We start from the raw sequence: 27,395 nt of genomic DNA on the forward strand, positions 1-27,395 counted from the left end.
ATCCAGTAAAGTGTTTGGCCTGGATTGTCTACCCATAAGTTTCTATAAGACATTTGCCCCTACAATAATGGACCTCCTCGAAGTAAGAAGTCCTTAATCACTTTGCCTCATGTGGGAAAGTAACTGTTACTGCTGCTGAAGCTACAATCGTGGTCATCCCAAAAGATGGAAAAGATCACTCTGACCCCAAGAACTTTAGACCAATCTCAATGATGAACATGGAAACCAAAGTTTTTGCTAAAATACTAGCCTTTCGCCTAGCACCTTTGATTACTAAATTAATCCAGGTTACTCAACCAGCCTCTATGAAGGGAAGACTAGTAAGCGATAACATTGCATGTTTTGTAACATCGTTGAAAAAATATCTCTTTGTCAATCACCAACAGAACCAGTCATTGCACTGGATGCAGAAAAAGCCTTTAACAGGTCTCATGAACATACTTTAGTTGCGGCTTTAAATAGATACAATCTAAGCAATCTATAGATTAAAATGACGATGGCGCTTTATGTTAAACCTATCGCTAGAATAAAAAGCAATGGCGCTAAATCTGCACCTTTAACTCTGCGACAAGGCACCCATCAAGGATGTCATTCCCTTCCCCCTGTTGCTTCTCCTGGCTATTGATCCACTGCTGTTAATGATAAGCAAGTCCAATGATATTGCTGGCCTCAACTTTGGAAACACAGTCTCTAAATCTGCAGCGTATGCAGATGACATCTTGATCCTTTCAGAAACTCCGGATGTTGCAATACCTGCCATCATAAAAATTATTAGGAAATGTTCTGATTTTTCAGGCTACACCTTAAACAGAGATAAAACTGGAGTTTTACCCCCAATATTCACTGCCAACCTTCCTGCATTGGCTCCTTGAACTTTCAATGGCTATCAAATTTATCAAATACTTAGGTTTCTAGTTCTGTGGCAACCCATCAGAATCCATTACACAGAACAAACTAAAAACATTTGGCACATTTAAAGATTTACTGACAGCACGGTCCCCTAAACGTATTTTGTGGTGGGGCAAATTGGAAACTTTTAAAAATGATGGTGACCCCTTTCGTCAATTTCCTTTCAAGCATGCCACCGGTCCGCCTCTCCAAGCCTTTTTTTCCCAACCATGGATAGAATTAACGCCTACTTCCTATGGTGCAAGAAGCCTCAAATAAGTTTATTGCCATAGAACATAGAATGCAATCTCCTGGACTGATTCAACTACTAGACAGCATTCCTAGCTGCTCAGGGTGCTCATTGGTGACCACAGGCTTATTATCTAACTAAATCTCAGTGAACCCTTCCCATTAATTGTGATCTTGAGTATGTCCCACCATAATTTCTTCCACTCTGAATGTAAGTACTACCAATGCTAGACAAGGTTCTCTCATCCAACATCAGTAAATTGTATTCCATTTCCCTTTGGCACAATAAGAAACTACACAAACAGCAAGCTTCCCCAGAATTCAACCAAAAAGAGCCCATAAAGGCATCTACCTAAAGCGGATCTCTTCACAAGTACCAAACCTTTAACTTCTGCCACCCTGCAAGAGAAATACAACATTCATAATTTTGTCTTTTTTTGTGATTTTCTAAAAATCAAGGTGAAGCTATCCAAACTGAGTCCACTTTCTAAATAAACATCATTTACCTCTCTCACGCGTATGCATTTACAAAGTGATGGTCAATGCCATTGAACATTCTATAACTGACATTCAGTTCAAATGGTCTTCATACTTCCTATGCAACACAAAAATATGATGGACCGAATGTTGAACATTGTCAAACATTCACCCCAGTCACAAATGTGGGTTTAACCCATAGTTATTTTGCTTGCGACGCCATTTCAGTTTGGACCCAGCCATATGCAAATCAGCCTTGACTCTGTTCCCCATGGGAACAGTCGAGCCCGAACTGCCAGGCCAGTTCCTCTCTGGACTGGAAAACAAGCATCCTGGGACCAGTTTTGGGGCATAACCCTTCATCAGCCAGGCTAGCTTGAAACTGATGGCATAGCGAGCATGGGGCCCACGTCTGTGCATACCCTTCCCACTTGGGGTGAAAATGCAACACAGAAAGATGGACGGAATGTTGAACATTGTTAAACATTCACCCCCAGTCACAGATCTGGGTTCAATCCATTGTTATTTTTCTTGCCACGCAATTCTAGTTTGGACCCAGCCAGAATAGCTTGAAACCGGTGGCATAGCGAGCAAGACCTGACTTGGCAGTTTGGGCTGGACTGGTCCAATGAGGGACAGGATCAAGACTGATTTGCATATTGCTGGGTTGAGCTGGGGTGGCGAAGTGAGCTAAAGAACAATGATGGATTCAACCCAGAGCTAATAGTGAGTGGAGATGAGTGTCTGAAAAGTTTCAGGGCTACATCCATCATCTCCTTATGTTTGCTTTATTCGCCCCAAGTTGCAAGGGTTTGCCCAGATGTAGGTCCCTTGCTCACCTTCCCACTGGATTCAAGCTAGCATGGCTGATGAGGGGTGTTACCCCGAAACCGGTCCCAAGATGCTTGTTTCTGGTCCAGAGAAGACCTGGCTTGGCAGTTCGGGCTGGACTGTTCCCATGAGGAACAGGGTCAAGATTGATTTGCATATGGTCGGGTCTGAGCTGGGGTGGCGAAGGGAGCTAAAGAATGATGATGGATTCAACCCAGATCTAATAGTTACTGGAGTGAGTGTCTGAAACGTTTCAGTGCTCTGTCCATCATCTCTTTGTGTTTGCTTTCTTCATACTTCCTAAACAAAGGCAGAACACTTCCATCTGGGGAAAACTGGCTTAAAATAAACCCCCACTCTTTACAGGACAAGCTTGTACCCTCATTATTACAAACAAAATTCTTTGCCACTCACTTTTTATACTGGACCCCAACTAAGCTTTTCAAATTAAAACCAGCAGACTCTGACATCTTCGAGATCACCAAGCTTGCTTCCGCAAAGATAGATCCTGTACATACCAGATTGCAATACTGCACATCACCATTGAGAAGTTGATGGAATGGTACTACCCCATCTATATCAACTTCATAGACTATGAGAAGGCATTCAACAGCGTGGACAGAGAGACCCTCGGGAAACTCCTCTACCACTATGGTGTGCCAGATAAACTTGTAAAAATCATCAGGAACTCTTATGATTGAATGACCAGCAAGATAATCCATGGGGGACAACTCATGGAAGCCTTCCAAGTGAGGACTGGAGTCCACCAGGGTTGTTCACTCTCGCTTTTTCTCTTTCTGCTTGCCGTCGACTGGATCATGAAAATATCCACAGCAAGGGGAAGAAATGGGATCCAGTGGACACCTTGCATGCAGCTCAATTACCTGGACTTTGCAGATGACCTGGCCCTACTCACCCATACCCGTCTGCAGATGCAAGAGAAGGCAGAGAAGGTGGCAGCCACATCAGCACAACTTGGTCTCAACATTCCTGGGGGCAAAAAAACAATATCCTAAAAGCTAACACAGCCAGCACAACTGCAGTCACTCTTGCAGGAGATGCACTGGAAGAGATTGAGGCCTTCTCCTACCTGGGCAGTGTAATAGACAAGCAGGGTGGCACAGATGCTGACAAAGGCAAGACTCGGCAAAGCAAGGGCTGCCTTCATTCATCTAAAGAGGATCTGGAGCTCCTAGGACCTAACGCTGCAAACTAAAATCATGTTTTAATGGTCAACATAAAATCGGTCCTTCTGTATGGAGCAGAAACTTGGAGGACAACAGTGACCACCACCACCAAAGTCTAGACCTTCATCAACACCTGCCTGAGTAAAATCGTCAAAATCTGCTGGCCAAACACCATCAGCAACAACGACCTATGGAGGCCGACTTTCCTACTCCATGCTCATGAAAAAATAATGAAAAGTAGCTGGAGCTGGATAGGTCACACACTCCGCTAGCCCGCATCAAACACCACCAGGCCAGCCCTGACCTGCAACCCTCATTGGAAACGGAAAAGAGGAAGGCCAACAAATACCTGTTGCCGAGGCCTCAAAGCTGATTGCAAAGAGAGGGGTACCTTCTGGAATCAGATTGAAAGAAAAGCCCAGGACAGAGGTGGCTAGAGAGTCCGGGTTGATGGCCTATACCCCAGGAGGGGTAGTAGGCATAAGTAAGCTGACATCTGCTGTACATGCAAAGAAGCCAGTGGTGATCCAGAACATGTTCTTTAAATGCAAATGGCTGACTTCCCATGAGGAATATAGCCCTACCCTACTAAGCAAACTTATCAATATGCCCATACGACTTGATTTTCCAACAATTAAGCTAGGTCCATATAGAGCCGTGGCTTATATCAACCTCTCAGACTTAGAGCTTGCCCTCTTAGATCTACTTAGTCTTATTGTACTCAGAGTGATCCTTCTAGAGTGTAAATCTCTTAACATTTCCTACCACACATGGTGGGCCTGGTTTACCTACCTCAGTAGAAAACACATTACTCAATCGAAGGCCGCTGGTCACCCCATTACTTCACAACGCATGTGGAGAACACTTGATACCTTCATACACAACACACAATAATCCTCTTTGCCTTTATACAGATTGCCATCCCTAGACTGCTGTTTGAAAACTCTATGTCTTTGCCTCATGGTTTTCTCCCTAGCCCTCTCCTACCCGCTCGTCTCCCAGCTAATTTACCTCTCCGAAGTTTAGCTCAACCTGTTACTTTGCCTCACTCAGGTGATTCTATAAGATTCAATACAATACCCACCTCCAACGAACTTCATATTCCTCAATTGTTTGTATCGGTATCTATCTCGCTAATTCAGCAGTTCTGTTATATTAATTCTGTTGAATCACATGCGATCACCACCGATTGTTCATACTCGTCATAAGGAAACGTTTTTGTACCCGAAACTATAGCATTAATTTAGCAGTTGTGTTCTGCTATATTAACTCTGTTGCATCACAGGTGACCCCCACTGATATTTCATACTGGAAGATTCAAGATCTAAGTGTTAAAGTGCCTTTGACTACATGTTCTAAGGATTTTGTATCACCAGGCTTTACTGTTCAATGTATGTATTGTGAGTTTTACTACTGAATATTCAATAACATATTTAGAATAAAAAATATATTGTCCTTCAACAGATCTCTATGGACATGTATTAGTCACAAGAGAGACCATATGAAGCTTTTGTTTCTGTAGACATGTTGATTTTTCAGACTATAAAAAAAACAAATGTTGTGTGATCCATATATCTCAAGCCCACCAGGCTTCTTAGGTAGTTCTAGGCTTTGCAGATACACTATGCAGTAGTAATAGTTCCTTTATACACCAAAAACATGCATATATTATAAATGCTACCATACATTGTACTGATTCAATATGTGTTCTTACCTCAAATATGCTGCAGCTGGTGGACTTTATAAGTAGCTTTTGATTGTAAGTTATGTTCATGTATGCCTCGTTTTCAACAACGATGATATCTTTGGGAAATGGGCCCTGAAATTCAATTCCTTTTTCACCATAGGCCACAGCTCTTGCTCCCAAAACTAATCTGTGTGCAACACTTTGTTTATCTCGAGGATGAATACTAGAAAGAAAACACATCATCTAAATTATGGCGAAACTTGGAATTTAATTCAAAACATATAAGCACTTACACACATCAGTGAATCCACAGATTTTGTCAATGTCTTGCATTTACATGGTAGAGCACTCTCCCTTATAGGGTGAATGTAAAAGTCATTGATTAAAATTTGCCAGTGAGGTGCTAGTCAACTGCTGTTTGCCCTATAGGTGGGAGTGGCACAGCCTCGGTTAAAGGGGTGGGTTTAACAGGTACGGTGTCTAGGACAACAGGAGGATGTAAGTGGGGCAGACAAGGTGAGCCTTGTTGTTGGTTAGTGTGAATACATGATGTCTGGAGTGGGGGGTGAGAAGGGTCAAGCATTGTTCAACCTACAACATGTCCTCCTCATGACCACTTCCCTGTCTCAAATGTCTATGGGCGGGAGATGTGGAGTAAGAAATAGCAAATCAGCAGACTACACCCTCCTGAGAGAGAAGCACAGATTAGGGGCTGTATAGGGTTCAGAAAGGTGGGCTGACAGGCCGGACCAGACCTGTGGGGATTTAACTTGGTTGAGGGGGCATGGCACTAGCCCCATGATGCCCTTCAAAGTATCTCACACAAGATGGAACAGTTGCTCTCTGCTTCGAAGGGATGCTGATGCGCCCCCTCTTTTTTTTTTTTTTTTGTTTTTTAGGTCAAATCCTACCAGACAGCACAGCTGCCTGGTTTGCTAACAACATCTTGGGGACATTCAGAAAGCCTCCCCGAGAATGCATTCCGCCCATTGCTTATGATTGGCTTTGAGGTTTGTAACTCACATTTGCTTGCTTTATTTGTTTTAGGCTGTCAAGCTTGATTTAGTGTCTTCCCTTTCCTAAACCTTATTTACTGTATTCTTCCACCAGTACTGAATTTCCATAAACAGGCCTTTAAATCTAGTTATTATCTTGTCACATTTGCTGTGCATTCAAAGACAGAGGTCATATGTCATACTCTTTCTTTGGAGGGAGCTTGGGCTTTCCTTTCTTTCTCTGACTTAAACGTGAGAGGATTTATGTGACAATCATACTGGCTTCTTGGCTGTGCTGTACGATATATCTTTTTTGTTTTACCACAAAACAAAATTTAAATGTCTGTAAATAACCAGATATTTAAGAATATGGAAAGCACGAATGAAGCAAATTTTTGGGTGCTATTGAAGTGTGGTGAAAACAAATATTTTTATATGCTATTAACAAATCATTACATTAGGTGATGACATTTCCACTCATCGTTTGTGCGCTGTATACTTTTATCAGTAAAACTCTATGTCTGTGCAAATGTCATAGTTATTTCAATTGAATATGCATTGTCTATAATGGCAGAGTGCTATCACACCATCCACACTGTACTTTACCCCACTCTACTCTACACCACTCCACACTGCTTCATTGAACTATTCTCTGTACCACACCACACTGCGTCACTGCACTAGACTCTGCACCACTCCACTCTACACCACTTCATTCAACGCCTTTCTACTCTATACCAATGCACTTTACCCCACACTACTCTACTCTGCACCACTGCACTCTACGATACTCTACTCTATGCCACTTCAGTCTGCTCTAATAATAATAATAATAATAATAATAATAATAATAATGTTTCGGATGGGCATGTCCCATGCTTCAATCAACAAATGCTTCGTAGAGTTGGGATTGTGGTTCTTCTAGTTCAGCATGTTCAAAATCCTGTAATTCTCCCAGTAAAGTGCACCAAACAGAAATCACTAACATATACATACAGACAACATGGTTGACAGCGTAGGGACGGCCTGAATCCCTGTGCATTGTTACCTGTAATGTCAATGGCCTTTTAAACCAGATCAAACTGGGGGCAGTACTCAAGATAGCTAAAAAGTACTTAACAGGCATCCTACTTTTGCAGGAAACTCATCTGATGTGAACAAAGTGCCCTGTCTTGGCACAACAGGGCTTTTCGATTGTACTGCACGCAGGAGTATCGAGAGGTTCATGTGGGGTCACTATACAACTGAAAAGATCCCTCCCATTCTCATAAAAACATGTTATCAGAGACTCGCAGGACTGCTAAATAGCAGTCACTGGCATGTTAAGGAAGCACCCATCTCCCTCATATGTATCTACTTCCCTATCCCACATGGGAATGGTTTCCTTTAACAGATGGATCAGCTCATAGCACAACTCCCGCCTGGGAGGTTGATAATCGGGGGTGACTTAAATGGAGTTCTTGACTCCAGATTGAACAGAACTGGGCAATAATAACACTATAAAGATCCCATAACACTGGTGAAATATGTAGACACCCGGATGCTGAGGGCTCTTTGCACCCAACCAGCAAAGAATACACTTACTTCTTTGGGAGTCAATGAACGTTCAAGGTTAGACCCCTTCCTCATGTCAGTGGGTAACTCAATGAACAATCTCTAAGTCTGTGCCCTGGCCCATTGTCTTTTGGACCACTCACTGGTGTAACAAGAGTTACACTGTCAGTGTAGCAGACAAAGATGTACTGGCGCCTGAGTTTATGATCGATGACTGTTGGACTTGGCCCTTTTTGCAGGGTTATCCCCAAACTTTTTGCCTTCCTCCTGTGTTTTTTTCGAATTTCGTTTTTGCTGGTTTGAGAACTCTGGGCACTTCACCACTGCTGATCAGTGCTAAAGTGCAAGTGCTCCCTGTGTAAATTGTGATTGGTTATCCATGATTTGCATATCTGATTTACTGGCAAGTCCCTAGTAAAGTGCACAGTGTGTCCCCAGGGCATGTAAATTAAATGCTACTAGTGGGCCTGCAGCACTGATTGTGCCACCCACATGAGTAGCCCAGCAACCATGTTTCAAGCTTTCCACTGCAGTGTATGCGTGTGCAGATTCTAAACTGCCATGTCAACCTGGCAAGTGCAACTACTTGCCAGGCCCACACCTTCACTTTCCCTACATGTAAGGCACCCCTAAGGTAGATTCAAGGTGGCCACATGGGCAGGGTGCAGTGTATTTAAAAGGTAGGACATGTACTGGTGTGTTTTACCTGTCCTTATAGTGAAATATTGCTAATTGTGTTTATCACTATTGCAAGTAATTGTGTTTATCACTATTGCAAGGACTATCTCTCCCATAGGTTATCAATGGCGCTGCCAAATGTAACAATTGGGAAGAGTTCTAGAGATTTTGAATTTGAGGTCCCTGAACTCAATTCAAGAATACATATTTTAGTGAAGTTGGTTTTTAACTTGATAGTTTGAAAATGCCACTTTTAGAAAGTGACACACAGATGATAGATGGAATGCAGAGCAAAACAAAAATTCACCCCCAGTCAATAGATTTGGGTTAAGTGCTTTGTTCTTTTGCTCACCATGCCACCTCTTTTTAGACCCAGCCATATGGAAATCAGTCTTGACCCTGTGCCTTATGGGAACAGTCCAGACCGAACTGCCAAGCCAGGTACTCCCTGGACCAGAAACAAGCATCCTTAGACCGGTTTCGGAGCATCACCCCTCATGAGCCAGGCTAGCTTGAATTCAGTGGCACATTGAGCGGGACCCAAGTCTGGGCATACCGACGCACTTAGGGTGAGAAAGCAACCAACACACAGATGATGGACGGAATGCTGAGCAAATCAAACATTCACCCCTAGCCAATAGATCAATAGGCAGTTCGGGCTGGACTGTTCCCATGGGGAACAGGGTAAAGACTGATTTGCATATGGCTGGGTCTAAACTGGAATGGCATGGCGTTCAAAAAAACTGTGGCTTTAACCCAGTTCAGCGACTGGGGTGAATGTTTGATTAATTCAGCATTCTGTCCTTCATCTGTTCTTTTAGCATTTGTCGCCCTCGGTGAGAAGGGTATGCCCAGACGCCACCAGATTCAAGCTAGCCTGGCTGACGAGGTGTGTTACCCCGAAAGCGGTCCCATAGTGCTTGTTTCTGGTCCAGGGAAGAGCTGGCCTGTCAGTTCGGGCTGACTGTTCCCATTGGGAACAGGGTCAAGACTGATTTGCATATGGCTGGGTCTAAACTGGAATGGCATGGCGTGCAAAAAACGGTGGGTTTATCCCAGATCTTTGTCTGGGGGTGAACGCTTGATTAATTCAGCATTTCATCAATCATCTGTTCTTTCTGCACTTTTAGAAAGTGGGCATTTTCTTGGTTTACCATTCTGTGACTCTCCCTGCATGTGGATTCCACATCTGAGGGAGGGTGGCACTTGGGTTGTTTGTGCATTCACTTTAAATAGTCACACAAAGGGAGATGAGGTGTGTACTGCATATCGTCATGCCCGATCACGAGGCTGATGGGTTCCACTGAGCTAGAGTGGTGGACTGACACCTAAATAGGGCTGTGCCTGTTCTCACATAAAGCAGTCTCCACCCCTCTGTAGTTTGTCTAGAGCCAGGCAAGGGAAAGGCAGGGTCTTTTGCACTACAAAGACTTTCCTTTGAAGTTTCCCTACTTCAAAGGCAGAAACTGGTATAAACACTGGAGTTTTGACACCATAACTTCAGTATAATCTGGACTAGGAGGCCATTCTGCCAAGACAAAGAGCTGGAGAAGCTGTCAGGTGAGACTACCACATAACTGTGTGCTTTGTTGTGTTGGCCTGCTGCTTGCTACTTCTGTCTTGGGCAGTGAAAGGACTGGATTTTGCTTTCTACATCCTGCTTACCAAGGTTCTCCAAGGGCTTGTGTGTCGTTGCCTCCTGTTAAGAAGTCTCAGGGCCATCAAAAACTTCAGCTGCAGCCCCTGAAATCCTGCGCTGGGAGTTCTGACCTGACAATTGGTGCCATTTCCAGTTCTGGGCCCTTGGTGGTGGCTTTTGCTGCAAAGGACTAAGAAAATCCACACATCGCCCTCTAGCGCCTGTTTTTCCTGGTGCAGCACCGCCATGTGGCTAATAAATCAACGCATAGCCGGGATGCAACCAAAGAATTGACGCAGCGCCTGCCGTGTGGCTAAAAGATCACCACAGCCCGCGCACCATGTCTCCAACTTCCAAGGCATCTGCTCTGACTCCAACCCAGGCCCTGCTGTTTGGCTGAAGAAATCGACGCATCACCTGCTTCGCGGTTGAAAAATTGATGCAGCGCCTGTTTCGCCACCACCACACTGACCTAGCAAGTCCAGATTTTCAACGCATTGCACCTGAGCACCAAGTTCTTAATCAACGTTGCCCAGCAGTAAGAAACTGAGGCCGCAAGTCAAAAGATCGACGCATCACTTCCCCTCACAGTTAGGAATCGAGGCATCACCCCCCTGGGAGTAAGAAATAACCGCTTTGCTTTTCCGACACCTCATCTCCCCTGCGCACGTTTTCGTCTTTGATTTTCTAATAAATGTAAGTTTTCTATGTTATACCTTGTACAAAGTGATATATTTGCTTGTGTATGTTGGATATTTGTCAGTTTGATCTGGTTTTATTCAGAGAAATATTGGTTCTTTTTCTAAACTGGTGTGGTCTCCTTTTGTAGTGTTTTCACTGTGTTACTGTGTGTGTTGGTAAAAATACTTTACACATTGCCTCTGAGAGAATCATGTCTCCTTGTGCCAAGCTGCCAAGGAAGTAATCAGGGGTTGTCTTGGATGTGTAACTCCCTTACCCTGAATAGAATAAGGGTTCCTACTTGGACAGGGTGCAAACCACTGCCAACTAGAGATCCCCATTTCCAATATTGGTGGCAGCGTTGAGGATAGGACTTGTGTTTTCACCATACATTCAGTGATTGGTTTACACTACTACCAGATGGTAGACCATTACGCAACCACATACTATTTCTTTTACCTTCTTCAGTTTGGATACTTTGAGCTTTCGGCTACAAGCATGTCTCAGTCCAGAGAGTTTTTAATTGCACCAGCAGATTTGATTTCTGAGGAGGACAGGTTGGAGTCCTAAAATGAACAGCAACTTAAACAAATCTGCAGGGACCGCAAGGTCCAGTTCAAAGGCTTCACAAAAAAGGAGGGCCTGGGTAGCTGCCAGGAATGACAGTGGGCACTCTGAGGATCTTGTTCGGGGGAGTGATGAGCAAAATTTTCATGAGGATGTAATACTGGTTCATGATCTGCTTGGGGGGAAGGTGCCCCCCAGGGCAGGTGGCAGAGTCTCATCTAAAGGTCTGTCCCCAAAAAAGCTGGAGGACAGGTGTAAGGCTAGGAGGCATAAGATGGAGATAGAAAGGCTCAAAAGGCAGCATCAGGAGAAGCTCCAGTTGGAGCTGGCCACGCTCAAAATAGAGGAGAAAAATATTGTTTTAGATCAAGGGCTGAATTTAAAGGAGCTGGATTTAAAAGCCAAGCTCAGATGGCGGCAATGTTAATTCAGTCCAGTTGGAGCAAAACGTGCACATCCCTCAGAGCTTGACACAGGATTACAGCAAGGAGCTAAACATAGATAGACATAAATCTGTGGTTTAGCAGTTATGAGGCAGCCTTACACATGCACTGGGTCCCTGAGAGAGAGATTGGAAGGCAGGTCTGTGGAAGCAATTTGAATTGAAGGGTCAGAGTACTTTATTGGCACTAGGGTCACCAGAGGCACACAGAGATGAAAGAAGCCCTGATCAAGACATATGGCCTTACTTCCAAGAAATAAAGGGTCAGGTTTAGTGAGAGTAGGAAGCTTGAGGCCCAGATGTGGCTGGAGTGTGCTGATTCTATTTGCAGAACAGTAGATGATTGGGTGAAGGGTAGCGGGCTAACAGAATTTCAAGAGCTTTACAATTTGATTGCAAGGAGCACTTGTCTGGTCTGTGTTTTCCATAGCCGTGCCAGCACTTTATTGACATTATGCTTACTGACACCAGGAAGCGTGCTATGGAGGCACACCGCAGGTTCAGCACCAGGGTCCAAAAGAGGCTGTATGTGGGAGAGCCAGCCAAGAAGGGTGGTTTAGGCTCTCCCAGCAGAGTCAGGGGGAGGTCAAGGGAGACAAACAGGTCCCAGGTTAAGGGGGAAGGAAAGGGATACCAGGCCTCTTCTGAGAAACGGGGAGGGGGTCCTGATGAGCGGTGACCCAGGACACCAGGGGCGGCTTCTTCACTTGAGCAGAGGAGCGCCGCCCCACAAGCCACAGAGCTGAAAAATAAAACTGTAATGATGTTTATTTATTACCGTTTTATTTTTTGGCAACCCAATATGAACTAAGGGGCTGATTAGGATGGTGGACTGTAAACCAGGACCGTCCACCATGCATGCGGCGGTCCCGCACACCTGATCAGGATGCGACTGCCACAATGGCAGTCGGATCCTGCATTTTAACACTGCGCGGATGCTGCGGACAGGAGCACCTGCCTCAATGTTAAAATGCCATGTTGTGCATTTCACAGCACTATGTGGCAGGCACCACACGGTGCCTGCCACGTAGTGCTGTGAAATGTAGGAGGGTACCATGGGTAGCCCCCAAGTGCACCCTCACCTCCCCCCAACACAAGGGGGGCTCGCAACGGGCCGCGGTCCCTAATCCCCACCAGCCCAATGCCGCCATGAAAAGGCCTGCACTGGCCAGCATCCTAATTTGGTGGACGGTGCCTGCTAGGCACCGCCACCATTTTAGGCTATGTGGTCCGTTCACCAAGAAATCAGTTATATTGCTTTTGGCAGTCCCATGGTGGTCGGTATTTACGTCCGCCACCCTCCGTGATTGATTCCCTATGCCATCGTAATGCGGCGGAGGGAATAGCGCAGTCTGATTGCGGAAGGACTGCCACCGCATGGCTGGCCTTCCGCAATCATATTCAGGCCCTATGTGTCAGGATGGTGCGGGGCCAGCGCTGCCGAGCGGCAGCAGCAGAGAGCTATGCACTTTAAAATGTGTAAGTATCTTTAAGCGGCCCTCTTGGGATGCCCAGCCACACATGCACATTTTAAATTTCTCTAACCCAGCTGTCTTCGACAGCTGTGTTCGAGAAAGCGCAGGCCTCCAGTGCTCCTAGGAGTGCTGAGAGAGGTCTCTCTATCCAATTCTGGCACTGCTTTCATGCTGTGAAGGCAGTGCTAGGATTGGGAAGTGCAGTTTCCTGCTTCCGGGGCTTGCAGAAGGCGCCAAAGGACGTTGTGCAGCTAAGAAAGGATGGTAAGTCAATTTTATTATATTTTGTTGTTGTGTCCTCCCCGGCCTTCCCACTCTTGGTACATTCTTGCCGCCACTGTCTACCATAGGTGCCCTAACTGGTGCCTGCTTGTGTAGCCTAGCGAGGCGTACCCACGACTGTTATAGGAAAACAGTCTTAATAAGTTCTTCCCTCCTGGCTGCCTCAAGCTCTCTCAATACCTCCACTACTTTCTTAGAAACTTTCATTCAAGTCACTTAAAACACATATATGCTGCTAACATCTCCTTTCAGCAACCCGTTTGTCCTATCCAACTAAAAACTCCCACAGCAAACAGTTATGCAAGGACATCAGCCAAAAGGGGCTGCTCACACACATCATAATACCATTAACCCTCTCCAATCAAACGTCCCTTTCTACAGCATTTTAATCTCTATCAAGGCACATGCAAAATATACATACATTAAGGAAGGATAAAGAAAAATGGCGGAAGAGTAAAGATTTTCTAACATATAGAATACAATAGTTTGTCATGAACATCACAAGCATCATCACACGTCAAATCTTAAAATACTGCACCTTAGCAAACAGTGAGACTCGAGATTCACACCATTTAGGCATTGGCTACCTCTGAGACGTGAGTCATAAATAGGGCTTCCATCTCAACATACTTGTAGTTTTTCATGAATCGGCCAATCAATAAACCAAGTCAATAACCGCATATGTAGAAGTTTGAACTTCCTCAGATAAACAGTGCTGTCTAACCCAACCCTGACACACTAAATCCAGCAGCTTCTTGCAGATGTACAATGCTAGGGAACCATTGCAGATCTGGGATCAGCTCTTCGTTCTAGTTCACAAGCAGCTCATGCATTGCCTCTATTAATTCTTAAAAGGATTGGGCAATATCTTTTTATGACCCTACCCTACTTCTTTTTAAGTGTAAATGGACAGAAGTGACCATAGACTGGAATTCTCAAGTATCTTGTGTAAGAAATGCATCTTCTACTCAGTCTTTGCCACTATTTTCCTCTGTACTGTAGCCGTAAAAAAACTCAACATCGGTTTTTTACCAAACCTTTTTTTCTCTTCAGGTATTTCCATAGGCATTTCTGAAGGGAAATTAATTTCTGTGGTATTTATTATGTTTCCTTGAGTTCCTCGTGCCATGGATTCCTTATCACCAACAAATACTTGCCAATCTGTTGACTCTCTTTGGAGGGTGAATTCTGAAATTTAGTAGAGCGACTTCTTTAAACCCTGAGTTTATTTCATTTTTGCATTACTTAGTGTCCATAATAATGGCCTATGCCTTGAGCTGATATTTATGTCTTGGTTGTCCAGGTGACCCTGCAGAGATTATCATTTTGTGAAACAAGTTATTCCGGAATATATACAGTGACTGTCGCTACTTATGCTGGACTTCGGCCATACCTGTGGAGAATGGGTGGGATATGTGGCACAATCATGAGTTTGTTCTAAGCGCTCCCACAGGTTGCAGATAAGGGATACAGGCAGACGGCTGTTAGACCTTTTCTCTGTGTTCTCGGTGGTTACAAACCAGTGTCTGTGCTGGATATTGCCATTTCCCATTATAGTCTACAGGCCTAAGAATCCTGATTTACAACCACGTCATTCCTTTTGTACAGCTGAGCAAGGATAGCAATAGCGAGCAATCAAGTCTAACTCCATGAGGAGAAAGAGGGATTGCAGAACAGATAGAGTATTATAAAGTAACCAAACACAAGCTCAATGGTTCAGACAAGAGCATTATGGAATTAAACCAGAACAATGCACTGACCAACTCTAAACACCCAAGAAACTTCTTCTGGTATTTCTACATAGACTTAGGACTATGAGTGGGTCGTTAATTCCGACGAGTGTGCAAACCCCTGTTTACTCACGGGTCGGACTTAGGAGTTTGGCTGTATTTAACCCATCCAATAATTATCGGATGCATTAAATACCTCGACAGTCGGTAAGTATAATGTGGCAAAGTCATATGGTATTTACCGTACCAAGCGGATTTTGGTGTGTTAAACGCCAAAATCTACATATTATTCTCCACAAACTTGTAATGGGTGATATTGGTCACACCCGATAAATAACGTACCCGGTGATATTATTTATCTGGTGCGATAAAGGACACCTAAACTCTAACGCCAGAACTGCTGACTTTTGAACTGGAGAACCGGTTTGGAGCCTCAGCGTGGACAACATCCTGTGATACTGGGCAAATCACTTCATCTGCCGGTGACTACAAAAAATGAATGTGTCCCTGTGCAATGTAACTGGTGCTCATGTAAAGCGCTCTAATACCTTAGGGTCGAGATCGCACTATGCAAAACTGCAAAAAAATGACTCCTCATAATCAGGCCCTTACTGTTTCCACACGTCAAGTATCCTACGCAAGTGAAAATGGAAAGTTGGCCAAATTACTTAGCACCAACAAAACAATATTCCACAAGCAACACAATATTTTCATCAGAGAAAAGGAAAGTAACCTACTTACCTTTTTTGGCTGCTAACATTTCAAGGGAGTCAGAATGGACAAGCCAAATGAGGATGTAATGGACTGTGATAAGTAAGCAATACAAGGATGTGATGTAGCTTTACAGCCTGCCGTAGCGAGGTATACGAGCCATTAATGGCCCAAGACGAGGCCATTTAACAAGGGAGGAGGCCTTTAAGGGCTGGTATAGCCCAGCTACGGCAGGTTATGAAGCTATTAGAACATTTCGCCCCATGACGTTAGAATGTTCTAATTAAAAAACACAAATGCCTCTCGGAGCCCGAGGAGCTGATTTTCCACTCAGACTCCGACGCCTTTGTTTCACAGCTCTTGCTATGAATGTGCCATAGCTGTTGAACATTCACAGCAAGTGTTGTGAAGTGGGGCTGAAGTCCGCCCCTGGTACTCCCCAGCTTGGCGGAGCTGCTTTTTCTAATTCAGCCAAACCAGGGAGACCCAGGAGTTGAGTAGCATTCACCCCTCCCTCCTTCTGAAGCCCTAGTGACACTGAGCTACAGGAGTAGAGAAGGGTGAAGGCTATGTGTGTCCTGCATGGCCTCTGCCTTTCGCTTTCCTTTGCCGAATTAATTTAGGCAGCGGAAAGAGAAAGGCAGAGGTTCTGTATTAGAACATTGAAATGTTGAGGGCAGCGGGACTATAACAGTTCATGTAGGCCGCTGCTGCTCCATTATCTTCAATGGAGCTTCAACATTCCAATGTTCTAATTATCCAATGTAATATTATAGTGACATGCAGCTACATTATGGTGTATAAGAATATCCAGAATTAATTTTGTATATATTTTATTGCTGGTTTTATAAGATTTTTGTAGCGTACTTTTATGGTGTTAATTAACCGAATAACTTGATTATGACTGTCTGGCTGATATGCAGCATCACCCAAAGCAGGAAAATGGTAAAGGGAAAGCAACAGCTATATTAAGGAGAGGAACGAACATGATTCAGGACCCTGAAAATAAGGTCTGGCGTACAAAAGGTATTTTCATTCACAAAGTGGGCAATTTACAAAATCAGATGGCTTGCAACCTCAAACACCTTTTAACAATGTACAAAACCCTTTTATGAGTCTTTCAGAATTGTAAAAAAACTTTTGCGACTCTTTCAAAATTACAGAAAAAAGACATGAAAAGGGATGAGACAGCTTTCCTCTTGGGAAAAGTTGTGGGCATAGTCTGGGGAGCAGAGAGTGGTTCAGAGGATCCTCTGATGCCTACCCTGCCTGAATCATGTATTTTTATTAAGCAGAACCTATTCCCTTAAGGAACACAGCTCCCTTAAAAAAACATTCAGGCATGAATACAAATGCAGAGATGGAGGGCAGCTGGCTCTTTAATACCTCCATCCCTATGGGTTGGCAAAATGCCTCCTGCCTGAAGCAAACAATTTTGCAATGTCACAGACTGGCATATTAGCTGCACCACAAAACACTGAGCAGGTTCGGTGTGCAACTTACACTCGCTGGTTTGTGACCTGCCAATAGTACATCAAGGCCTATAGTGAAACCACCACTGGATAAACAAAGGGTCAGCCTCAAAATCGCCTATTGAAAGATGAAATATAAGAAACGATTTCTTCTGATAAAATATGTACATTTAAAAACAGAACATTTTTATTGAGGAATTGGCAAAAATAAGCCAGAAGAAATTAAATAAGTTGGCTGGAGGGTTCAGATGATGAAAGATACATTTCTTTCTGAATGATGGCAAGTACCACAGTTTCAAGTAAAACCATAGGAAATGATAAAGTTATTTTTGTGTTTCTTCATGTGTTTATATATTGTATACGTTCTGTATGAATATCATATAGTGTCATAATTCTGTTATGGCTTCAGAAGATCTACAGGATAGATACATTGTTTGTGTAAATTGTTTACTGCTAATAATCACCATAAAAGGAGCCTGGCATAAAACGGTGTCATTGGTGTCTACTTGCATGAGAAAATAAAAATTCTTGACAAATATCAATATTTAAAAAAAAACATGTATTTTTATTAATCATTTGTAATCATACCTGGCATAAGGAGATGCCTCATCACAGAGATCAATAGCAACAGCCATAAATGTGTTTTGCATCGTAGGGTTAGGAGCATATCCAAAGTCAGCTGTCTGATGCCATCTAATGATTGGGAAATTGTCAATGCTTTCAGACTTTTGGTATGTAGATAACTGAAAAGACAATGTGACTAATAAGTGATTGTTGCAGTGACTGAATTGCATATACATTTTTGTTGCTGTCCTTAAATGAAAAATCCATTTGCCTAAAATAAAAACATGTTCGGTTCATAGAGAAGATATTTGCAATTCACACACCGATTTGGGGATCCAAGTCAAAACTGCCTCATCCCCCCCAATTACTCCCACACTGCCACTTGTAAGCATTATTTGCAAATAGGCTCCCCCAGATTAAAAGTTCAACTATTTACGTCATAACAGGATCACATGTAGTCATGTATATATCTTCGTAAGTGGAGTTGTCTATGGCGCTTAACTATCCATTGGGCTGGGCAAAGCCTCCCTCAGGTTTTAGTCTGATCTCAGGCTATAGTTCTTTTGGGATAAGACTTGCACAACAGTAAACAATTAGGTAGGAACTGCAACTACCACACCAATTATTAAAATACCTATTTGCAAGGTTCTTTACTTTACACAATTATAAACTGAACTCAAGGCAAAAATCAAGTCGAGGGATTGGAATGAAAAAATAAGTATATACATTAAAGGCCTCATGTCGATGTCGGGCTGAATTTCTTCCGCCCGACGCAGACTCGGTCCTGGGACTGACCGCACCCATTACAATGCGACCGAACACCGTTCTGTCGCATTGCACTTTTTTCAATGGGAGCTTGTGTTACGGCCAGAAACCGGCAGGAACACAAGCTCCCATTGAGAATAGGGAGGTGCAGTTCATCCCGGCACCCCGTGGCAGGTACCTAAAGGTGCCTGCCATGGTATGCAGGCAGATAACTACGGAACCTCCTGAGGCACAGCCGGGAGTAGGCAGCAGTCAGCGCATTGGTCGCTCTTTTTAAAACTTGTGGAATTGATTTTAAAATATTCACTCACCCCTCTCCTTGTCACACGATCTTGGTGTGCAGGTATCCCCCCACTCAGCGGTACGAGCGCTGGCAAGGGAAATCGCCGTCCTACTCCACCCGCCTTCCCTCACGCCCAGACAGTGACACGCCCACTCTGAGGCCACGCCCCCTGCAACCAGCATAAAAGCGCGCTGAATCACGAGCGCGTCAGATAACTACGGAACCTCCTGAGGCACAGCCGGGAGTAGGCAGCAGTCAGCGCATTGGTCGCTCTTTTTAAAACTTGTGGAATTGATTTTAAAATATTCACTCACCCCTCTCCTTGTCACACGATCTTGGTGTGCAGGTATCCCCCCACTCAGCGGTACGAGCGCTGGCAAGGGAAATCGCCGTCCTACTCCACCCGCCTTCCCTCACGCCCAGACAGTGACACGCCCACTCTGAGGCCACGCCCCCTGTACTTTCTCCTATACTATATAAATGTGTAGTTTCCGGAAGCGCAGTGGACGAGCGCAGCGGGCGCGACGAATGCGCGCCGAAGGCGCGCTTAAGGCAAGCTCGTCTGCGCTCGTCCGCGCCGAGTCCGGGCACAGGGCCGTACCCCCTATCCCCCAGACACCAGAGCTCAGGCACTACAATGCTGAAATCCTAGACAGTCTAAGACCTCCTGCCACGAACTGCTCACGGCACCTCCTCTCAGCTGATGACATCCCTCAAACTTGTCCCAAGTGTAATTCACTTCTTAAACCTAAGCCCAAAGCCGATTTAATCCACGATTACCATATGCTCCTGTTAAATTGCAGATCTCTGCCGAAACACAGGACAGAAATCGCCCTGTTATTAGACGAACTCACTCCGGACGTAGTTTTCCTGACGGAAACATGGCTTACCACAGACTCCGATCCTGCCTTAGTTAGCGCTCTCCCTCCTGGCCTCCAAATTACTCGGCAGGACCGTCCTGATGGGAGAGCTGGAGGCCTAGCAATTATCCATAAAGAACAGTTTCAATGCCGTGTCATCCCTGAAACCATTCCCGACTGTGAGAGTCTCGCTTTTAGCATTGATTTTTCCCCGAACAACTACCTCTCCGGTACTCTTATCTACCGACCCCCAGGTCCCCTTAACAATTTTCACCTTCTTCTCCCTCAGATTGTTGCAGAACGCGTTAGTACCTTGTCCAACTTCACTTTGCTAGGTGACCTTAACCTTCACTTTGACTCTGTATCAGATCAGGTAGTCACCACACTGGTAGATGACCTAGCCGCGATACAACTCAATACGTCAAAACCCCCACCCACGTTAAGGGTCACTTATTGGACTCGGTTTTCAGCAACTGCTCAAACTTCATAGTCGACTCACCTTCCCCGCTCCCCTGGACAGATCACTTTTTGGTGCCCTTCACATGGACCACATTTAAGCCTCTGTCGAGCGGACTAACAACTAAATTCATCCGAGCTTGGTCCCGCCTCTCAATCAACGACTGGTCCTCGAAGCTCGCTTCCAATCAACCTCTTTACAATGAGGACCCAGGCCTAGCCAACCAGGCCTATGCTGACTGGATCTCGCAAACTCTCGAAAAAACCCTCCCTAAAAATAAAATCACGCTAAAACGCTCCCACAAAACGGCTCCTTTGTATACGGAGACTCTCAGGGACAAGAAACGCCAGTGTAGAAAAAACAAAAGACGCTGGCGTTTAGACTACTCATCAGGAAGCAAAATCAGTTATCGAGAGTCAATCAGCGAATACAAAGCGGAAGTCAAACTCGCCCAGACCACTTATTTCTCCAACAAAATCCTCTTAGCTAAATCTAAACCCAAAGAAATCTTCCAGATTGTAAAAATACTAACCAAACCCCCCTCTAGTTTGCACGATACAAAATCCTCAACCCACTGCAATGATGTAGCTGAGTTCTTTCATCAAAAAGCCAATAACATCTATTCCACTTTTCTCCCCAGCAATATCCCCTCCCCAGCTCAGTCCAACGCAGTCTTAACAACCCCCTCCCTCAGCCTCATTTTATTTTGGACCACTTCCCTCTCCTGGATCTTCTCACTCTGTAAGCCATAGCTCGGAAAGTAAAAACTGGTTCTCCAGAAGATCCAGCCCCTCCAGACATCTTAATGTCTGCATCTATAATCACACTGCCAATCATCAGGGATGTACTGAACGCATCGATCATCTCTGGCTTAGTTCCTCCGGCATGGAAACAAGCCATGGTTCGCGCACTATTAAAAAAGCCTAATCTCGACCCGTCAGCTCTCAGTAATTACCGGCCCATCTCCCTGCTCCCGTGGGTGAGCAAAATCTTAGAAAAATACGTCAACTGTCATCTGGTAAATTTCTTAGAAAATGCCCAATTGTTAGACGCCACCCAGACGGGCTTCAGACCCAAACACAGGACTGAGACCGCCCTCCTCATGGTCACGGAGGAATCCAGAAAAATCCTGGATCAGGGAGGATCAGTGGCAGTGATCCTCCTCGACCTCAGCGCAGCCTTCGACACGGTCAGCCATGACACCTTGTGCATCGTCTGTCCAGTGTCGGAATTAAGAACAAAGCCTGGCTCTGGTTCAAATCCTTCCTGGAGGATAGATCCTTCCGAGTCTTTGACGGCGAGGCCGTCTCCACCAGCAGACCTCTGGGGTGCGGAGTCCCTCAGGGCTCCTCTCTAAGTCCCGCCCTTTTCAACATCTATATGAGGCCACTGGCCGATGTCGTCCGCCCATTTGGGATTAAGATCATCTCCTACGCGGACGACACGCAGCTGGTGGTCTCACTGGCACAGGGAGCCAATCCTCCCACGTCAGGCGGACTTAGAGACTGCCTAATAGAAGTAAAAAACTGAATGTCCTCATCATCCCTTAAACTGAATGGGGACAAAACGGAGCTGATGCTCCTGGGCCCCTCCGACCCCCTTCTTTTCAATTCCCTGTGGCCCTCCGACCTAGGCCCCCCCCCAGCACCTAAAGATAACATCAAAAGCCTTGGGGTTTGGTTGGACAGTTCACTTTCATTTAAGACCCAAGCCACTAAGCTCTCGGCAACCTGCTTCGGCCTCCTCAAAATGCTTAAGAAAATCCTGCCTCTCCTCCCAATGGAAGCCAAGCAGGTAGTCACTCAGGGTCTGATACAGTCCCGCTTGGATTTTAACAATGTGTTATACCTCGGCGCCCCAGACTACACCCTACGCAGACTTCAGATAGTGCAGAACTGCGCGGCCCGTCTACTACTCGAACTCCCTCGCAGTCAATCTGTGAGGGCCGGGCTGGTTAAACTGCACAGGTTGCCAATTCGTCAAAGAATTCGTTTTAAAGCCATGTGCATTGCTCATCAGTCCTTTTGGGACACAGGCCCCATGATCACCCGCGATCTAGTCACCCACTACATACCCACCAGAAACCTCCGCTCTAGCCAAACTTTCCAGGCAACACCCGTTAGAATAAAAAAGACCAGGTCAGGCGGCAGGACGTTCACATATAACGCTGTTAAGTCCTGGAATGCTCTCCCTCTGCATCTCAGAGCCAACTCCAACCTCTCGTCATTCCGTAAGAAGCTAAAAACTTTCCTTTTCAACCTTCCCTACTAGTCCCTCTCAGCCACCTTATTAGGTTCCTCTCTAGTATCTTCAAGCGCTTGGACGCCCCCGGGCAGCAATTCGCGCTCTATAAATGTACTTCCATTCCATTCCATTCCATGCAGGGATTAACAGCCCCTCGGCCTCCAACCGGAGGCCGTACACCCAAGGGGGCCCTGCTGGGAGCCCCCAAAGTTGAGTTCGACAGCTGTTCCGTGTCAGACAGAAACGCTGCTGCTAGAGTGCCATGGGATTTTGAGATTTGTAGGGGTGCATCATATTCACTGTTAGTCGGCACCCGCATATAATCGATGTATACCTAGAACCGTCATAGAAATGTATTTGCTATAATCATGTAACATAGAAGTGTTAGAATGTAATAAAGTTTTGTGAAGTTTAACGTTGCAAGTTATCGTGAATGTATTCATTACAACGTAGCTGATTAGTTTTCACAGAATACAGTAATAGAGAAAATGTGTGTCATGTTAGAATTAAAATTGTAGATTACTTATTCACATGATGGTAATGTCGAATTAATGCCTAGGATGTGATTTCGGAGTGGTTTCATTTTTGTAAGGCCTAGCCGCATATGTAGAAGAGAAGGCCTGTTCATTTCTTATTTTAGCTATGTTGTAGGCCGGCAGGGATTTCTTGGTTAAGGTTTGAGTTGCAGTGAAATGTAAAACTTCAAGATGCGAAGAGTTTTTCTTTTCGTTCCCATGTTTCTGTTGCAGGTGTTAGTGAGAATAAGTCTTTGTTTTAGGAGTTGAGATACGGTGTGGAGCCAACAGGGGAGTGAATTGGAATGTGCAACTGTAACTCTTAGTATGGAAGGTGCATGGGACCCAAGGTCAAGCTAACGGACGATGGAAGATGGACAGCTTTGGATGGAAACTTACCAGAGGAAGACCTGGCTGAAGAGGGGTGCCAAAGGGCGTGTTCTACAATTTTGGGGTTTTGTATTAGGGAGAGTGCCCCGTGGGTTGAGCAGATGAGGCTTAGGCGGGAAGCTAGAAGGAGCATCGAAGATCGAGCTCTCACTAAGTGAAGACTTCTTAGGGAGTTTCACTTCTGACACCTTTTCCGTGATTCTCTTGCATGGGAGGGAATGCTAAGTAGGGATGCCACTTTAGAATAGAATAAGGACAGAAAGGCTTTGACTGATGATTCCTAGCATTGACATCAGTATTTCGATTTTCTATTTGATGCTTTTAGAATCTGTAATTCTTTTCATTTTTAGTCGAATGCGAATTCTTCGTAGGCTAGCTTTTATGTTAGTGCCCATTTATCTTTTGTGCCTTGCACTAAGGTGCCTTTATGTTCAGATGTTTTTGCTCATAATAAAATCTCGGAAATTTTAGATCTGGAGTCCTTAGTCCTTTAATGATGTCAACTTGCGGTAGTTATCTGTTGATAATTGTGTTTATTCCCTCTACGCTATTTGGCAAGTAAAAAGCTCCTGGCGACCTGAAAGGGTTCTGGTGGATAATTGGGTAGACAAGAATCCGGCCCTATCACTGCCGAAACCCGACATTGTAATCTCAAGGGCGGAAATGCGCACCCTTGACATCCCAGGCCGGATACTGCCTGGCACCTGTCAGAAGTCAGCCGGAATGACCAGCAGGTTTAGTTTATGACCGCCTCCATCGTAAAGAGGCGATCGTGAAGTAAACCGACTGGCCCATTTCAATGTGGCTGTAAAGGGTCTGACCGAGGGCCAGAGCCTTTTACGGCTGCATCATAATCGGCCCCTAAGTAAGTTGTGTTTATCAACCAAGCCTGTACTTCACGGTTTTGTATTTTGTTGCCGCATAATACTACTTACAATTGTATACATCCTAAAGAAAAGGAGAAGAAGAACATTTTATATGTAAGGCATAAAATGGCAAAGAGGTCTCGGCCTCAAACACTGACAATATAGTAAGATTGTAATGCAAAATGTATACGGTGCTCAATACCGCTCGCTTGGTGCTTGCATTCACATGGAGTTCTTGGTTGCCCTTGTTGCAGTGCATGGTTGATAGCGTGTGGGTTGTAATAAAGTGTGGAAGGTTTGGGCTGGGTTTGTGAGGTTCAGAAACATGCTTTAAACATGTGGCAGCAGATTTGTAGCTGTGAATAACATGAGACGGTGTGAGAATAGAGGAGGATAAGCATGCGTATTCCTAGCCTCTTTTGTTAAGAGCATTCATTGTCACTGAATTATGTGAGTGGGAAGGGGTTTTTTAGTATTCTGAAGAATCCAAATTCACTGCCAATTTTTCTTATTGTAGCAGGAATTGTGTTCTACAGTCTAGCCATCTGAACTGGCGTGTTTCTGCAAGCACAGTGCTTTTTGAAGAGAAATGATCAATACAAATAACAGAGTTCCTACTGGAGGATATGGTGTTTAGTGTCATGGATGACCTAATATGTGTTAAGATTAACGTTCAGCTAGAGGCATCGTTTTATGTTTGCCTAACAATGGGCCAAAACATGTTGCCAGATAGAAGGATCTGTTGAGTCAGCTGCTTTTTTAAATGGGTTGAATAGGGGAGATCTTGAGATTGCTGGAGAACAGTACAGATTCCAATGAGTGGTTGCTGACAGACAAGGCTGGGATAGCTGCTGAACTATCAATGGGAGCGGAGAGGTGCTGTGCATGGGTCTGCTGACCATCTTGATGAGCCACCGGCTTTGGTATGGTTGAAAAAAGTGAAGAAGCCACAACACGACCAGTGAACACTTCTAGGTTTCTTTTTCTTAAAGTATATATCATCTACAAAAGTCCCCATCAAAAACATTTCTGCTCCATCCAATTCCTTTCTTGTTTTCTCTCCATTCTGGGTTATCCATAAGCATTCTATTCCACATTTGACAATCTGGAAAGTGGTGATGTCAATATCTGCACATCAACATCAGGACCTAACACAACAATCTCAAAAATAAAAAACAATGATTTACAAATACACAGTGAATTTATAGCTGTATACGTGCTGAAAAGATGTTATACTATAATCACGTAATCAACTTGGTGGGCATACAAATCTCGTACGTTGCCTCTCACTACTGGTTTCTGTTTGTCACTTTTCAAGGCACCAAGCTCTTTTTTTTTTTTTAACCATTTTTATTGATTTTCATCATGGTACAAAACATCAAACGGTACATCATGTGAAATATTATACAAAATTTGTATGATATGATATACGTAACATGTTGGTAGGAGTAGATGGTTCATTACGTAAAAGTAAAACATTTTCAAAGTACAGATCACAACAGTGGAGTCACATCTTACACAACCAGAGTGCTCTTGAGATCTAAGTGGAGGGGTGGGCCATAGAGTTCACTACAGCACTTGTACAAGAATGCAATAGTTAAGACCACAACAGAGAAGGTTTCTCTTCTGCTGAACAAGTAAAACCCAGACAACAGCAAGCTTTTATCACACACAGATACTGCATGGGTAGGAGCATGTGGAAATTTGTTCACACACAAAAAAAGGAATAGAATGGGGAGGAAAGCAATATTCACTCATACAGAATCCTAATCAGTAGTAGTGTTTACCAACTCAACAGGATAGTACACGGACCAGTTGTGCAGTCTTCCGCCACACAAAACAGGCACGGCATGGACAACAGGAGTTCAAGCTTTTCACACAAAGACAAGAAACAACATGGTCAGCAGATGTGAACACAACAATACAAAACAGAAACCGTAAAGAAAGTAGAAGCGTGAGCATCCCTCTCAAAACAAATACTGCTAGGAAATCATCTGCGCAAGCCTTCCTCATGCAAAATTGGCAAAGCATGTCAGGCAGTGGTGCAAACCTCCCTCACAAATAGGTAGAGCATGGAAAGTATCGGAGTTAGCCTCCTTCACACAAAATAGGTCCAAGCACGGCAAGTCGCGCTGGAAGTTCCCTTCACAAAACATACAGCACGGAAAGCAGCTGTGCAGGCCTTCCCCATATGAAACATGAACAGCATGTGTAGTAACAGCACAGGCTTCCCTTCTAAAATAGAGTATGGAATGCAGGAGTCCAGGCGGTGTAAAAAAATATAGGGTCAGCATGGGCAGTGCAGGCCTCCATCACCATGGCTGTGCCTCCCCCTTACACAAAACTGGCGTAAGACCAGAAGCAGCACTGCAAGCTTCTCTCTAAAAAAACATGGCACTGAAAGCTGCTTTGTAGGCTCCATCATATTATATAAAACAGGCACAGCATGGGAAACAGCAGTGTATACCTCTGTTACACAACAGGTGCAGTACAGATGTGTGGGCCTCCTTTGCATAAAACATGTAAAATAGAGCCAGCCCATATGTACGTTTCCCAATCCATAGAAGTGCAGTACATGCAACAATAAAACAAGACTAGGGCGCTAAACTGGTACACCCTGGTCAGCCGTCAAACGTAATTTCAGTGAAGGGATACAAGTGCACAGCCCTCATCTAATCTGTGCCATATTGGATGCCTCCAGACATTTTGTATGCAACTCACTTTGAAGCTTTGCATTTTTAAGCCCATGCTCATCATCAGAGGAATCTAAGGAAAGGCGGCTAACAAGCTAGGATTGGATGAAAGTGTCACATGTGAAATGAGTATTTCAAACAAAAGGGCAACACGATAATCCCATGTGAGCTTGGGTATAAAACTATTCTGAGGTAAATTGCCGACAAGAGAGG

At 44.5% G+C, this 27,395-nt stretch overlaps 1 protein-coding gene across 1 annotated transcript in view; it reads right to left on the bottom strand.

Annotated features, from left to right (window-relative positions):
* The window catches only part of SIAE (sialic acid acetylesterase), a 399,874-nt gene that overhangs the window by 36,474 nt on the left and 336,005 nt on the right, over positions 1 to 27,395 (bottom strand). The window contains exons 8-9 of the mRNA XM_085645673.1: positions 18,134 to 18,288; positions 5,347 to 5,542 (exon numbers count right to left, since the gene is read on the bottom strand). Coding sequence (XP_085501799.1) covers positions 5,347 to 5,542; positions 18,134 to 18,288 — 351 coding nt within the window. The remainder of the gene's footprint in view (positions 1 to 5,346; positions 5,543 to 18,133; positions 18,289 to 27,395) is intronic.

The sequence above is a fragment of the Triturus cristatus genome, chromosome 3_1, assembly GCF_964204655.1.
Source record: "Triturus cristatus chromosome 3_1, aTriCri1.1, whole genome shotgun sequence".
NCBI lineage: Eukaryota > Metazoa > Chordata > Amphibia > Caudata > Salamandridae > Triturus > Triturus cristatus.